The sequence below is a fragment of the Cebus imitator genome, unplaced genomic scaffold (genome assembly GCF_001604975.1).
Source record: "Cebus imitator isolate Cc_AM_T3 unplaced genomic scaffold, Cebus_imitator-1.0 Scaffold416, whole genome shotgun sequence".
Classification (NCBI taxonomy): domain Eukaryota; kingdom Metazoa; phylum Chordata; class Mammalia; order Primates; family Cebidae; genus Cebus; species Cebus imitator.
Window position 1 is genome coordinate 1,651,697 of NW_016107731.1, and position 13,811 is coordinate 1,665,507.

General features: G+C 39.4%; 1 protein-coding gene across 1 annotated transcript in view; it reads right to left on the reverse strand.

The window, feature by feature from the left end:
• Nucleotides 1-13,811, reverse strand: part of AKAP13 (A-kinase anchoring protein 13) — a 261,930-nt gene that overhangs the window by 188,538 nt on the left and 59,581 nt on the right. The window contains exon 5 of the mRNA XM_037731692.1: nt 4,910-5,093. Coding sequence (XP_037587620.1) covers nt 4,910-5,093 — 184 coding nt within the window. The remainder of the gene's footprint in view (nt 1-4,909; nt 5,094-13,811) is intronic.

The window sequence follows — 13,811 nt, forward strand, 5'->3', positions numbered from 1 at the left end:
GAAGAAAGTCCTCTTATTCTTGTGTTACAAAAAAAAAAAAAAAAAAAAAAAAAAAAAAGCACTGAGGTTTGGAAAGGTTAAGTGAATCACCGAAGATAAATGACACAGTTTCACAGAGGCAGACCCTAGATTCAAAACCAGCCAGTCTAGACTCCAATCTACCAACTTTAATTCACAGAAAACTACAATAAATATTACAAAATAAGGTATCTGGTAGACCAATCAATTGGAATTTGAGTTTCATTGATCAGTTAACTCTAATTTTAGTGATGTCATTATCAATATATAAGAAACTTTCAAACAGATTATCTGAGAGTTCAACAGAGTATTTGCACAAATATTTTTTTAGTTTCAATAACCTTGTGATGTAGGCAGAATAGGTATTATCCTTAAGAGAGAAGAAGCATGACACTGATTGGATAGGTGACTTTTTCCAAGTCACACTAACTACTAACTAGGCAGGTTTAGATTTTAATTAAGCTCTTCATCCCTAAGCAATTCTACCATATCATTCTACTATCTTTCTCCAAGCTGAAATACTTATAGCACCTTTATTGGCTCCACAAAAATATCCAGAATCTGTATGACAAATAAGCCCTAATTTTTCATACTGCATATACTAGAGACTGGGTTGTCATCCAGGAAGTATAGTATTATCCTTTATTTATGAGATGAAGAAATCAAGGCTTAGTGAGGAAAGTTTGCAAATGGCAGAGCCAAAATGCAAACCTAGGTTTGACTTCCAAGTTTGCACACCTAGTCACTACTGGAGCTTCCTCTTACTCTCAAACTCCCTCTTAACCACAACGTGGGTGATCCACGTCCCAAGATTTCTACTTTGTGATGTGTACGTAAGAGATCAGCCAGATCCAGTAACATCCGGCCTAATTCTCTTCTTAGATAACTACAATGCCACGTTTATCTGATGTTGTCACTTCCTACTATTCATGAAACCAAGAGCCTGCAAACTAGGGTCTTTACCTATGCACTTCAAATCAGAGGCGATGACTGTCTACCTAAAGCAGAAGTAGGCCTACATGTTTTGGGTACTCTGCTGGAGCTAAGATTTCTCAGGCAAGACAGAAAATTAAGGAAAGGGAAATAAGAGATAATACATATGTCAATCATTGAGTTATGCTCTGTACATGAATTCTTTCATTTAGTAAGGTGAAACTTAAATACAATGTATTTAGGATCAATTTTCATATCACAAATGCATCCATATTCATAATGTAAGATCTAAATATAAACTGAAGCGAAAAAGCAAGTCAACAAAAGCTATGCCTTCCCTATCACTGAACTAAGTGAAAGTTAACAATCACAGGCTATAAAAAAGGGAAACTGTAAAAAATGTCCTGAATAGTTACTACTATCTGGAAGTCCAAGCATTTTCTAAAGGATGGTAGAGAATCCTTATATCTCCAAGAACGGCTAATCATAATTTTCACAGAAGAAAGACCTGGTTTATCAAAATAGACTGGCAATCAAAATAAGCCTTGAACAAGAAACCCAAAAAGAACTTGGGCCCTAACCAGCACAATACCCTGACTCCCCACTCCCCGCCAAAATTTATAAAGCAAAAAGCAACATAAAACAGCAAGGAATTAAAACAACAAATTTACTTTCGAAGGGCTATAAACGGGGTTAAATAAGCTTGAATTTTCAATAAAGTATAGAATACAACCAGTTATTCCATAAATGTAAAATGTATATAGCCGTATTTCAATTTCATACTAACTGAAAAGAGGCAATAAAAGAGGCAGGCTTATATGTGGACAATTTCATTTTTAAAAAGTAGAGCAGGGTACCCAAAGTCTAATGTTAATAAACTGCTAGAAAGAGCATCAGCCGGGTGGTGGCTCACGCCTGTAATCCCAGCTACTTGGGATTACACAAGGTCAGGAGTTCAAGACCAGACTGGCCAACATGGTGAAACCCTGTCTCAAATAAAAAATACAAAAGTTAGCTGGGCATGGTGGCTCACGCCTGTAACCCCAGCTACTTGGGAGGCTGAGGTAGGAGAATTGCTTGAACTGGGACCGGGGACGCGGAGGTTTCAGTGAATTGAGATCTCTCTACTGCACTCCAGCCTGGGCTACAGAGTGAGACTCCATCTCAAAACAAAACTAAACAAAACATACACTGTGACAATTCTTAACTTTCTACAAACCCCTTTGTGAATCTTATCAACAAATGCTTTGCTCAGAAAAACATGTGTATGTTTATCTGTAATTTCAAGGGATATAGATCCCATGAAGTCTATTCTTGGGCCACTTTTTAAGAATCCCAAGAGTGGAAGCAAAGAGCTCTGGACAGCCTTTTGACTTCTATTTCTGGCCCTGCCACCTTGTTATCTTAATTCAACAACTTTGTCTCTCTGGATCTCAGTTTCATCTGTTAAATATTTTTTTTTCTTTTTCAGGCTGAATAGTATTCCGTTATGTGAACACACCACACTGTTTATCCATTTATCTGTGATGGACATCTAGGTTGTTTCCACTTTTGGCTGTGTGGGGGAGGTAATAGACAACATCTATTTATTTATTTATTATTTTTGACAACATCTATTTATGAGGCACAATGATGTTTTGATCGATGTATACACTATTGAAAGATAAAATCAAGCTAAGTAACATATCTATCATCTCAGCTACTCGTTTGTGTGGTGAAAAATATATGCTTCTAGCAATTTTGAAATATGTATTATGCTGACACGTGTTACCACATGGATGAGCCTAGAGGACATTATGCTATGTGCAAGCAGACAGACACAGAAGGACAAATGTTGCATGATTCCACTTATATGAGGTACCTGGAATGAGCAAATTCTTAGAGACAGAAAGGAGAACAGAGGTTATCAGGGGTTGGGGGAAAAGGAAGTTCTGTTTGGGGTGATGAAAAAGTTCTGGAAACAATAATGGTGATGGTTACGTAACACCGTGAGTGCTGTCAGTGTACCAAATGCCACTGAATACTGTAACCGAAATTTACTGTTTTAACCATTTTTATGTTACGTATATAGGGAAAGGAGAAGGAAAGGGGGAAAGGAGAAGGAAAGGAGAAAAGGAAACCAAAAACAAAATGACAATTCTTGTTCCTTTAGCAACTGAAATTCTAGCAAATTCTACTAGAATCACATTCAAACTGATTTGGGACAATCGCCCCCTTTCGGTTTTTTAATTGCTAGTTATGACTCAGCACTTTTTCTAAGCTTCAGAACAGTAAAATCCCAGAATTCAAGTGAAGCCTTAGATCTGCAGCAAGGTGCTCATCCTTTCCTATCTGCGTTCTCTACTTGGGAGATTTCTCAGGTTGGTTTTCCCTCACCAATCTATCTTCAAAAGGAGATAAGTGGCTTTCCACATGTAACAGAGGTAGTACTTTAAAGCAAGCAAAAAAAGTCCAGAACAAACACACTCTAGTTTCCTTAAAGCTATGCTGCAATAACAGTCTTGTGACATCCCCTCCAAGGATAAAACGAAGCTGTTGTAATCACTTTATTTCCCCATTTGGATGGCAGTCCTTAACCAACTCTGCTTCCCAGCAAAAAATCAAATTTAGAGGAAATTCATTTAAACATCACAGTAGTTATGTGGAGTTAACTGTTTCAACTTCCGGAACAAGGCCTCTTTTCCTAAGGCCATGAAGCCAACAGTAGAATGAATCCAATCGTTGGCCAGATGGGAAGTGTGAAGGAGTAGAATGCATCACTCCCTGGAATACTGTCTTAGGAGAGCTCAGGTATCCGAAGCTCATTTGAGGTAAGTGCCCCTCCTACCAGCACAGTATCTGTAGCACGCGTCGGAAAGCTTTCTGCAAAGAACCGTCTGTCTAGCGTGACAGGGAAAGTTATTAGCTTGGCAACTGAAGCAAGAAAAAACTGTTTATATAACCATAAGTAGCATTATATTCTGAGATCTCTTCTTGGTCCTTCCAGACTATATACACAGCTAAAAACGGTAAAACATAAAGCACAACTAAATTAAATTTGACATGAGCAAAATATATAAGAATTTGCTAATACTGACTCAATTTGCAAAGGTCCCTCAATTGCTAAAGAACACAGACCCAATGGGGTTTATACTTGTTCAGATAATGTGGTGGAAAAGATTATAATAACCACAAAACTATTAGAAAAACATATTAAACAAAAGAAACTATTCTTGAAACTTCTTTATACAAACAATCCAATAAAAACTTTTGGCTGCTCTAGTGCATTTATTTTATTTATACAAGAAAAAAAAAAGAGCACTCTTCAAATATTTTGACTAACTACCTTCCTCTAGAGAATTTTTAAAGAGTCAGAAAATATAATAATTGAGCCTGAAGACAGACAGGATTTCCTATTGCACATTTCCAGGACAATTCAGCTGCTTTTATTGCTGTTCATATGAAGAAACCACTGCTCTCAAATTTTATTCACAGAGACTACATTCAATCCAGAACTTAAATGTTTACCATAGTTTCTGTATGCAATTATAATATGAAAGTACTGGTTTCTAATTAATTAACTCTTTCAAGTCTTAAAACATACCAGAAAAAAATGTATGACATAAGAAATCTGTTCCCTCCTGTACTAAACCAAGAAAAGCTGTATACATTGGTAATGTTATATACTACCTCCACAGACAAGGCTTGTTCTGACTTTTGAGTAAAATAGTAAAGTACAAGAGAGAAGTGGAGAAGGCAGAGAGGCAGAGGAGAGAGAAAATGGTAATATGACTCACGTTTCTCTCTGACAATCAAGTGGTTAGCAGGAGCAAGCTTACAAACCCACAGCAGAAGGCAAGGTACAGAGTTGAGGTTATAACTCGTTGCAGACTCACTGAGATGCCATGTGGGCGGTACTGCTACGAATGGGGGTGGGGCTGAGGATGAGAGGAGAGAAATAAGGAGAAGGAGCACTTACTCGGTTAGAAGCTGGTGCAGCTTGTGATAGCCTCGCTCCAAGGCCAAGCTCACAGGCGTCGCCCCTTCCTGGTTGTGGATGCTGAGAGCTCCTCGGCCACCTGGCTTCTGCAACAGAAACCACGTCAACCTCAGCAGTCCCAGCCGCACAGCAAAATGCATCAACGTCTCTCGTGGGCCAGCATCTGTAAATGAGGGAGAAAATGAACGTTAAGTGAGGGGAATAGGAAAACAAAAAGCAAACAAACATAGAAACAAGTTATGTAAACACTGCTGCCTCCAAGTGCCTAAGACTGTAAAGTTAAGCTACAACACACAGTGTGAACAGCTCTATTGTGGCCAGGTAGAATCAGCCCTAAAGTAAAGGCAAAACAAAGCTACAAAAGCTTAGAAAGTACAGCACAAGCTTCCATAGAACACAGCTCTGCAAAAAGAGAATCAAGCCATTTCTATATTCTGACTTAACATACAGTGTTTGTTCAACCAACGTCATAGGCAGGCATATAGACATGACCCCCCCAATACACATTTTTTACTCAAATAATAGAAGCAAATACAGCCCCACAACATGAGGTCCAACGGGAAATAGCTGTTAGGACTTAAATGGGTGTATCATAAAGGATATAATTACTTTTTATAAGAACACCCAGGCAGGAGTTAGCTAAACACTAAAAACAGGTTCTGCTTGTTCAGTACACATGGGGCTTTTTATTCCTAGGGTCTGGAGTCAGACCAATCTGAACTTCACTTTCTTCATCCCTGAATTGCCATACCAACACCTCACTCACAGAGTTGAAACAAACGAGAAGATGTGGGTGAAATGTCACTACTATGACTGGCTGTAGTAGATACTCGTTAAATGCCGGTTCCCCTGTTCCCCTGCTCTCTTCACTGTCCTCCTGGACTTCAAATTACATTCAAGGTTCACTAGCCATACCCTCTTTCTCAGCAGTCCTCTTGTGCCCAACCTGTGGTGATAGGAACTAAGGTCTCTGCAGGGATGTCACATACGGCCCCACAAGGCTGTATTACACTCAACTCCAGGGAGTTGTGCCTGCCTCGGCGTAGCTATCATCTCTCATTATTCATGGCTTCCCACGGGTCTCAACTTCTTCACGGAGCACTCAGACTTTTTAGACCCCCAGTGGTTTTCTCCTTACTGCGAGGTACTCCAATGCTTCTATATGTGAGTATTACAAAGGAATGAACAGATTTTTGAAGCTGTGATTTTAAACTCAATTACACTGTTTCCAAATGTCATCTGTTTATTAGTCTGGTATCCCCATTTCTAAGGGTAATTTCCTTGGAAGCACAATTTTCCACCCTGTATCTTTCCCTACAGAACTGTATACACACTGACCAATTCAGGATTTATAGGGTGTTTCAGCAGAGGCACAGGGCTGGAAAGGTTATACCCCAGAAGAAACAACTACATGAGCAGGTACAAATCTTAATAATCAACACCTCTGAACAGGTGGCAAGACAGACAAAAGGACAAATAGAATCCTCACAAAAGATCAAATAGCACCATTTAACTTGTGCCTTACAGTTGTTCTGACATCTTTACCAAAAACAAAAGAGCTAATAAGGCACTAACTAGGAAACGTGATTTTTTAGAGGCCACTTGATTCCACCTTGGAAGCAGTTGTCTCTTTACCACCGTCCCACAACCACTCTTCTGATTTGTTATGTGTTTTGAATCGGCTCGGCATTTGCGTAGAAATCCCAATAATACAGCCATGCACCTGCTCAGAAGCTGACGCCCAGACTCCTGCACTACACCCTCTCTCAATTTCTTAAAGTCTTAGTAACTGGTACCCTACATCTGCTTTTCTGTAGACCCTTTCTGAGCATAAGAGATTACGAGAAAACAATGGAGTGAGGACTTGCTATGCACCTTGCACTGGGCTAGGCAGTTTATGTCAACTTTTTCCATTCTATCTTCACAGTAACCCTATGAAGTCTGGTTATCTTCATTGTGCAAATGAAGGTGAATTCAAATCAGGATTTAAAATCGAAAGTTCTTCTGTCTTGCATCTTTTAAAAAAACAAAAACAAAAACAAAAACAAAAAACACACCTTTTCCATTACTTCCCCGTTTCTGTTGGGAAATAAAAACAAGCAATCATACAATCAAGCTAAGTTAAGGTGCTTTAAAAAGTACCTTTTCGTATTTTCCTCCAACATTTTTTTTAACTTTTTCAAAGTACACATAATTGAAAGAATTATACTGCAAATAACCAGACACTCAACCTAGATCCTACAATTAATGCTTTTCTCTATTTGCTTTATCACATATCTATCTAGTTATTCTTCCCTCTATTTCCCCATCCATCCAACTTTTTTTATGCATTTCAAAGTAAGTTGAAGATATCAGTCCACTTCACCCCAAAATACTTCAGCATGCATGTAATTAGCATTCAATATGTAGCTACAATTTTAGGTGACTTATATACAATGAAATGCAAATGGTACAGTACGCCCATTTGATAAATTTTGACAAACGCATATACACCTCCATCAACGTACAGAACATTACCAACATTCAAAAAAGTCAGTTTGTGCCACTTCCCAGTTAATCCTCTCCTCCTCATTCCTAGAGTTAAGCACTGTTCTGAATTTTTCACCTGTCTTGGTTTTGCCTGTTCCACAACTCCATATACAAATGAAATTACAGAATATATACTCTTGTGTAAGCCTTCTTTGAGTAGCACATTTAAGATTCATCCACATTGCTGCACGCAGTAGTATATTCCCTTTTGTTGCTGAGTAGTCTGCTGCACGCATATACCCCCAGTTTTAGATATTTTCCCATTAATTTCTTACACAAATTTGTGAGACTGAATTTATCAGATTCAGGGATCATGTGAATTAGGTTTGTAGAAGAGGTCAAGGTACAAAGGGATAAACAAATGAATATATGAATGTAGTCTCCTTTAGTCTGTGCCGTTTTAAGAACATGAAAGCTTCCATCACTGCTTTTCTTCCTTTTGTCTGTTTAAACTGCAGAGAGCTCAGTAACTTCAGATCCATCTCTGTTCTCTATTCTCTTTATCAGTACTCCTCTGTATTCTGAGTTGTTCAACTTTGTTTTTTAGATCACTAATGGCCTTTCCTACAACATCAATTGGGTACTTTGTCCCCAGTGTGAATTAATTGTGCTTTAGGATTCTGGATGTCTGCACTATTTTTGCAAACTCACTCCCTTTCCATCCTTGTTGTCACCATAACAGCTTTTTTGCAGCTGTAGTTAAAGCCCCTAACCAGCTGATCTAACAAGGAAGTTTATCCTGGATTATCTGGGTAGGCCTGACTGCATCAACTGAAAGGCTTTAAAAGCAGGGCTAAGGTTTCTCCTGCAGAGAAGCAATTCCATTCCACCTGTGGAGGACAGCACCAGCCTGTGGCTGTGGAGCTCCATCTCACACACAATCTCCCCTTCCTCACATGAAATTTTCGCTCATGTTGGTGGGCTGACTTTGCCCATGACATTCCCTCCCCCTCCTGCCCTACACATTAGCCCTCACAATCAAAGGCACCATTCCTTACACAAAACCTTAACGTATTTCTCCTAGAGGTTCTGTTTCTCTACCTTGAACACTGACTAATATAAAACCTACTTTTCTCCTGGCTGTCTCCTTCTCTAATTTCATAATAAATCTGATCTAACTAAGCTCTTTAAAGGACAAATGGGAAATATCATCTAAAGTGTTTTTTTGTTGTTGTTTCTTACAGAAAGCACATACTCAGAGAATCTTCCATCTGATTACTTATGATACTTTTCTTTATGCTGCAATGTTATTTCACAGACCTCATGTTGGCTGGATATCCTGTTTAGCCACACTTAATTGGAAAGGTCTCTGTAGTCTTAGCTTCTACCCACAGAGGAGGAAGGTGGAAAATGTCTCATGTCCTGCTTTCTATTTACCTATATGCTGGACACACTTCTCACACACCTTCCCTCCGGATCTGCAACAAAAGCTGATGTGCCTAGTAGGCATTCAAGCATGATGAGCCTGCTAGAGGGGTGTATATTTTTCAGATGGTCAGATTCTCTAAGTAAAATGCTCTAATTTCTGAGCATCAGTACAATAATCAAGGACTACTTTCCTAACCTATCAATCCACCTAGCAAGCCCTGCTCCCAGTACTCTTTGAATCGATTCCTATGATTCCAAAGTCACCATTCTTTGTACTATTCTGGACAGCCTCTTAAAAAACCTAAAGTCCCACATGATATAGGAATTCTCAGCTGCATGTGAAAGGAAGCAGAACAGGCCAGTGTGAGAAAATGCAGTTGTGGAAAAATGAGACATGTAACCTTGTGACAAAAACAAGGTTTGAGAGGCAACAAAATCTTTTGGAATTCAAGTCCTGACACTACTAGTCTTGGGATCAATAAATACTAATCTTCTGCCAAGAAAAAAAAAAAACTAGCAGTTTTAAAATATGCTATTTTCTTTATAGCAGTGATGATAGCTGAAAAAGGACAAAAACAATAATGTAGCTAAGAAAAAATTTTATGAAGAGCTATCAAACACTTTGAAGGAGGGTGGGAACTAAAATCATCAAATGATAAGGTGGATGACCTGTTAACCAACATCAGATATGCAGAACTGGGAATACACAGGCTGTTCTTGGTGTAGTTTTTCCTCAATCTGTCTTCCTCCTCTCCACCCAAATTTCTCTTTGGGGGAGAATTCTTGCCCCCGAAGATAATCAGATCTTCTTTACACTTGGTTATACAACATCATGAGCAAGTAAGAATGAAGATTTCCCGCAGGACATTTCTTCCTGCTTCCTCTAGAGCAAGTCCACAGTGGGCCCACCCTGAGTTACCTGGGAGTTATGCTGATTGCTACTGCACAAGGGTTTCTCAGGGAGAAACAGTCCTAAGTTTACCATTTTCACCAACCACCAAGCTGAGAAACTAAGTGAGACTTGGACAACTCAGAGAGGAAAAAAAATGTTCTTGCCCCCTCATTCACCCTCGACCCAGATGAATCCTTATCACCTGAATTTAAGGCAGAACTGTGGCCAACAGTACAATGTAGAAGCTTCTTTATGCAACTAGGGATCAGAGAACACTTGGAAGATTTAAAATGACAAACTCCTTCTTGTTCATATTTAAAGTCTAGATTAATTTTTGTAACAAGTAAAACATCAATGTTTTGCATCTCTAAATGGTACATTCAAAATGAATAGCTTACAAATTAGCACACATTATCAGAATACACATTCCTCCATTTCACAGATGAGGAAATTAAGTAACAGAGAGAGTAAGTGTTTTGCACAGACTCTTGCAATGAAGCCAGGATGCAAACAAACTGACTCCAATGCCCATGCGATTCCCACTCAGCAATAGCAAAGTTAAACCCAGAATTCTTAGCTTCATGCTCATGGCTGAAGTTCAGGGAGACTAGGAAATTTATCATACGTAAATGTTTGCAGGTAGGCACCTATAAACATTTTTTCCTGAGGAGAAACCTAAGCAATTTCCAAAGGAGTCACTGACCTGAAGAAAGCTAAAAAGCAGTGCACCTGAACACTTAGAAGAGTAGGAGGATTAGCCATGAATCTCACATACTACTTTGTGTAAGTATTAAGCTAGAATACCTGTAAACATCCTAGCTTTCAACAGCAAGAGGTCCTGTTATATAACAAGGTGCCCTATTTGCCTGTACTACCTCAGGCATCACGCTTACTTTGTCCTCTTCTGCTTTAAATATCTATTTAAAAGTATTTGACGTGCAACTCATTGATTTGAATAGACTATTCCATTACATTCGTCCCTCAACAGCAGGCATAATGGGCTCTTAACTGATGCTACTCTGCCCTTACTGTACCCAGTGTTCCTAGATTCTAATCAACAATGGATATGACAATGTAAACTGCAGAATGTGAACTGAGCACTCAAAATCAGATTCCTGATCCCAGTTGTTGACTTAAAGGCAGTTCCATCAAGTCACTTCCATGCATTTCACCTTGCAAAGTATATACCTAACTTACACAATTTCTTTTGTAATTGATTATTAAATATATGTACAATAAAATTCACCTTTACAGGGTGTACATTCCTATGAATTTTAACACAGGCATAGATTCTCATAGCCACCACCACAAACATGATACAAAACACCTCCAACAACCCAAAGAATTCCCTCACAATAGTCCTTTGCAGTCAGACATTCCCCCGCTCCCAGCCCCTGGCAACTACTAATCTATTCTTTTTCCGTAATTTTGCATTTTCCAGAACATCATATAAATAGAATCATATAGCAAGTAAACTTTAGAAACCGACTTCGTTTTCCTAGCATAATGCATTTAAAACACATCCGAGTTGCTGCACATACATGTCAAGAGTTTGCTTCTTTTGCTGAGTAGTATCGCATTATGTGGATCTCTTACAGTTTGCTTCTATATTCACTCAGTGAGAGAATTGGGTTACTTCCAGTTTTTGGTGATTATGAATAATGCTACTATGAGCACATCTGTGCACAGACTTTTTGGTAACTTTAAGTCTTCATTTCTCTAGGATAAATACACAAAAGTGGGATTACTGGGTCATATGCTAAGTGTATGTTTAACTTTACAAAAAACTGCCAAATTTTTCTAGAGTGGTTATACATTTTGCATTCCCACAAGCAAAATGAGATGTTCTTCATCTCTGCCAGCACTTGGTATTCTTCATCATAGCCATTATGATAAATGTGTAATGGTATTTCATTATGGTTTTAACATGTATTTCCTTAAGTATTCAGATTTGGTTTGCCCTCTGTTAACACTGCTTGAGCAATTTTCTACAACAGAAAATTTACCAGTACACTAACAGCACAGAAAAAAAATATTAAAGCTGGCCAATTCCCTCCTACTAAAAACACGGAAGTTAAAGGCCCAAAGAGAGGAGGTGGCAGGGCACGGTGGCTCATGCCTGTAATCTTGGCACTTTGGGAGGCTCTGGCAGATGGATTGCCTGAGCTTGGGAGTTCAAGACCAGCCTCGGCAACATGGTGAAATCCCATCTCTACTAAAATACAAAAAAAAAAAAAAAAAGGGAGCCCGAAATGGCAGTTTGCACCTATAATCTCAGCTACTTGGGAGGCTGAGGCAGGAGAATTGCTTGAACCCGGGAGGCAGAGGTTGCAGTGGGCCAAGATCGTGCCACTGTACTCCGGCCTGGGCGACAGACAAGGACTCCATCTCAAAAAAAAAACAAACAAAAAAAAACAACAAAAAAAAACAAAACAAAAAATAAAACAAAACCCAGAGGAAGAGATACGTTCAAAGTTTCAGATGTTTGCTTTTTCTAATAGTTGTTTTTAATCATGGTAACATAAAACTATCCAACTCCTAGGCCCTCTTCAAACAAGACAAAACAAAACCATGAAACACCATAGGCCCCACAAATAACTAATGCAGTATTATTTTGACACTAACTTGTGAAAAGCAGCCAGAATAAACATTCCCCTATCAATACAGTAATGGCAGGAGTGGCCAGGTGTGGTGGCTCATGTCTGTAATCCCAGCACTTTGGGAGGCTGAGGCGGGCAGATCATGAAGTCAGGTGATCAGGACCATCCTGGCTAACAGGGTGAAACGCCATCTCTACTAAAAATACAAAAAATTAGCTGGACGTGGTGGCGCATGCCTGTAATCCCAGCTACTCAGGAAGCTGAGGCAGGAGAATTGCTTGAACCCAGGAGGCAGAGGTTGCAGTGAGCTGAGATTGTGCCACTGCACTCCAGCCTGAACAACAGAGTTAGACTCCATCTTTAAAAATTAAAAAAAATAAAGAAAAGAAAAGAAATGGCAGAAGCTAGAGGTATTCAAGCCCATCACAGGGTTTCTGAAAAGGCACTCAAGCGCTGTATAATGTCAAATACTCTGATCTCTAAATATTAGCAAGATGTTTCTTGGATACTATAGTTTAAAAAAGAGGAAGGAAAGAATGAAGCCTTTCTTCCTTGATTTGATACTTCCTTTCAGATTTTACCTGGGCAGTACTATCCAGGTAGTATCTGACAGTATGCCCCTGACAGTATGGGACACCATTCTGACAGCTGATCGCAGGCTTAACTGTTAAATTTAGATGTAAGAGAATCACAGTCGGCAAAGACCTCTACCATTCTTCCACGAAAGAAGACAAAACTTTGAGTGTAGGAACTAAGTATGCCATGACTCGGGCCCCTCTGGGTATTGCTCCTCAGGAACTGCTCACCCAACATAATTCAATACTCAAGGTTGGTGGGCTCTGTAGGGCAGTGGCGTCAATGATCAGCTTTTTCATTGAAGACATAGAAACTACAAGCAGATCCTTCTGGCAGCAGCTGTAACATCAGGCTTCTAATCTAGATTTCATCAGTAATAAAGTAAACATGTTGATCTCTATTTCAGGACTCCTGAATTGTTCGACTGGACTTGAACTCAGGAGGGAAACTAAATGTTACTCATTGAACTCCGGGTACACTTTATGTTTCATTAAAAAGTATCTATACAATTATGACATCAAGTAGATGTCATTTGCTACCAGAATTATGTGGGAAAACTCGTTTGAATAAGAGGACATACTTACATACTTACTATGTAAATGTTTTTTCAAAAAGTGAAGTCCTGGCTGGGTGCGGTGACTCACACCTGTAATCCTAGCACTTTGGGAGGCCAAGGCAGGTGGATTACCTGAGGTCAGGAGTTCGAGACCAGCCTGACTAACATGGTGAAACTCCATCTCTACTGGGGGGAAAAAAAAAAAAAATAGCTGGGCATGGTGGCGCATGCCTGTGATCTTCACCCAGCTACTTGGGAGGCTGAGGCAGGAAAACTGCTTGAATTCAGGAGGCAGAGTTACAGTGTCGAGATAATACCATTGGACTCCAGCCTGGGCAACAAGAGTGAAACTCCCTCTCA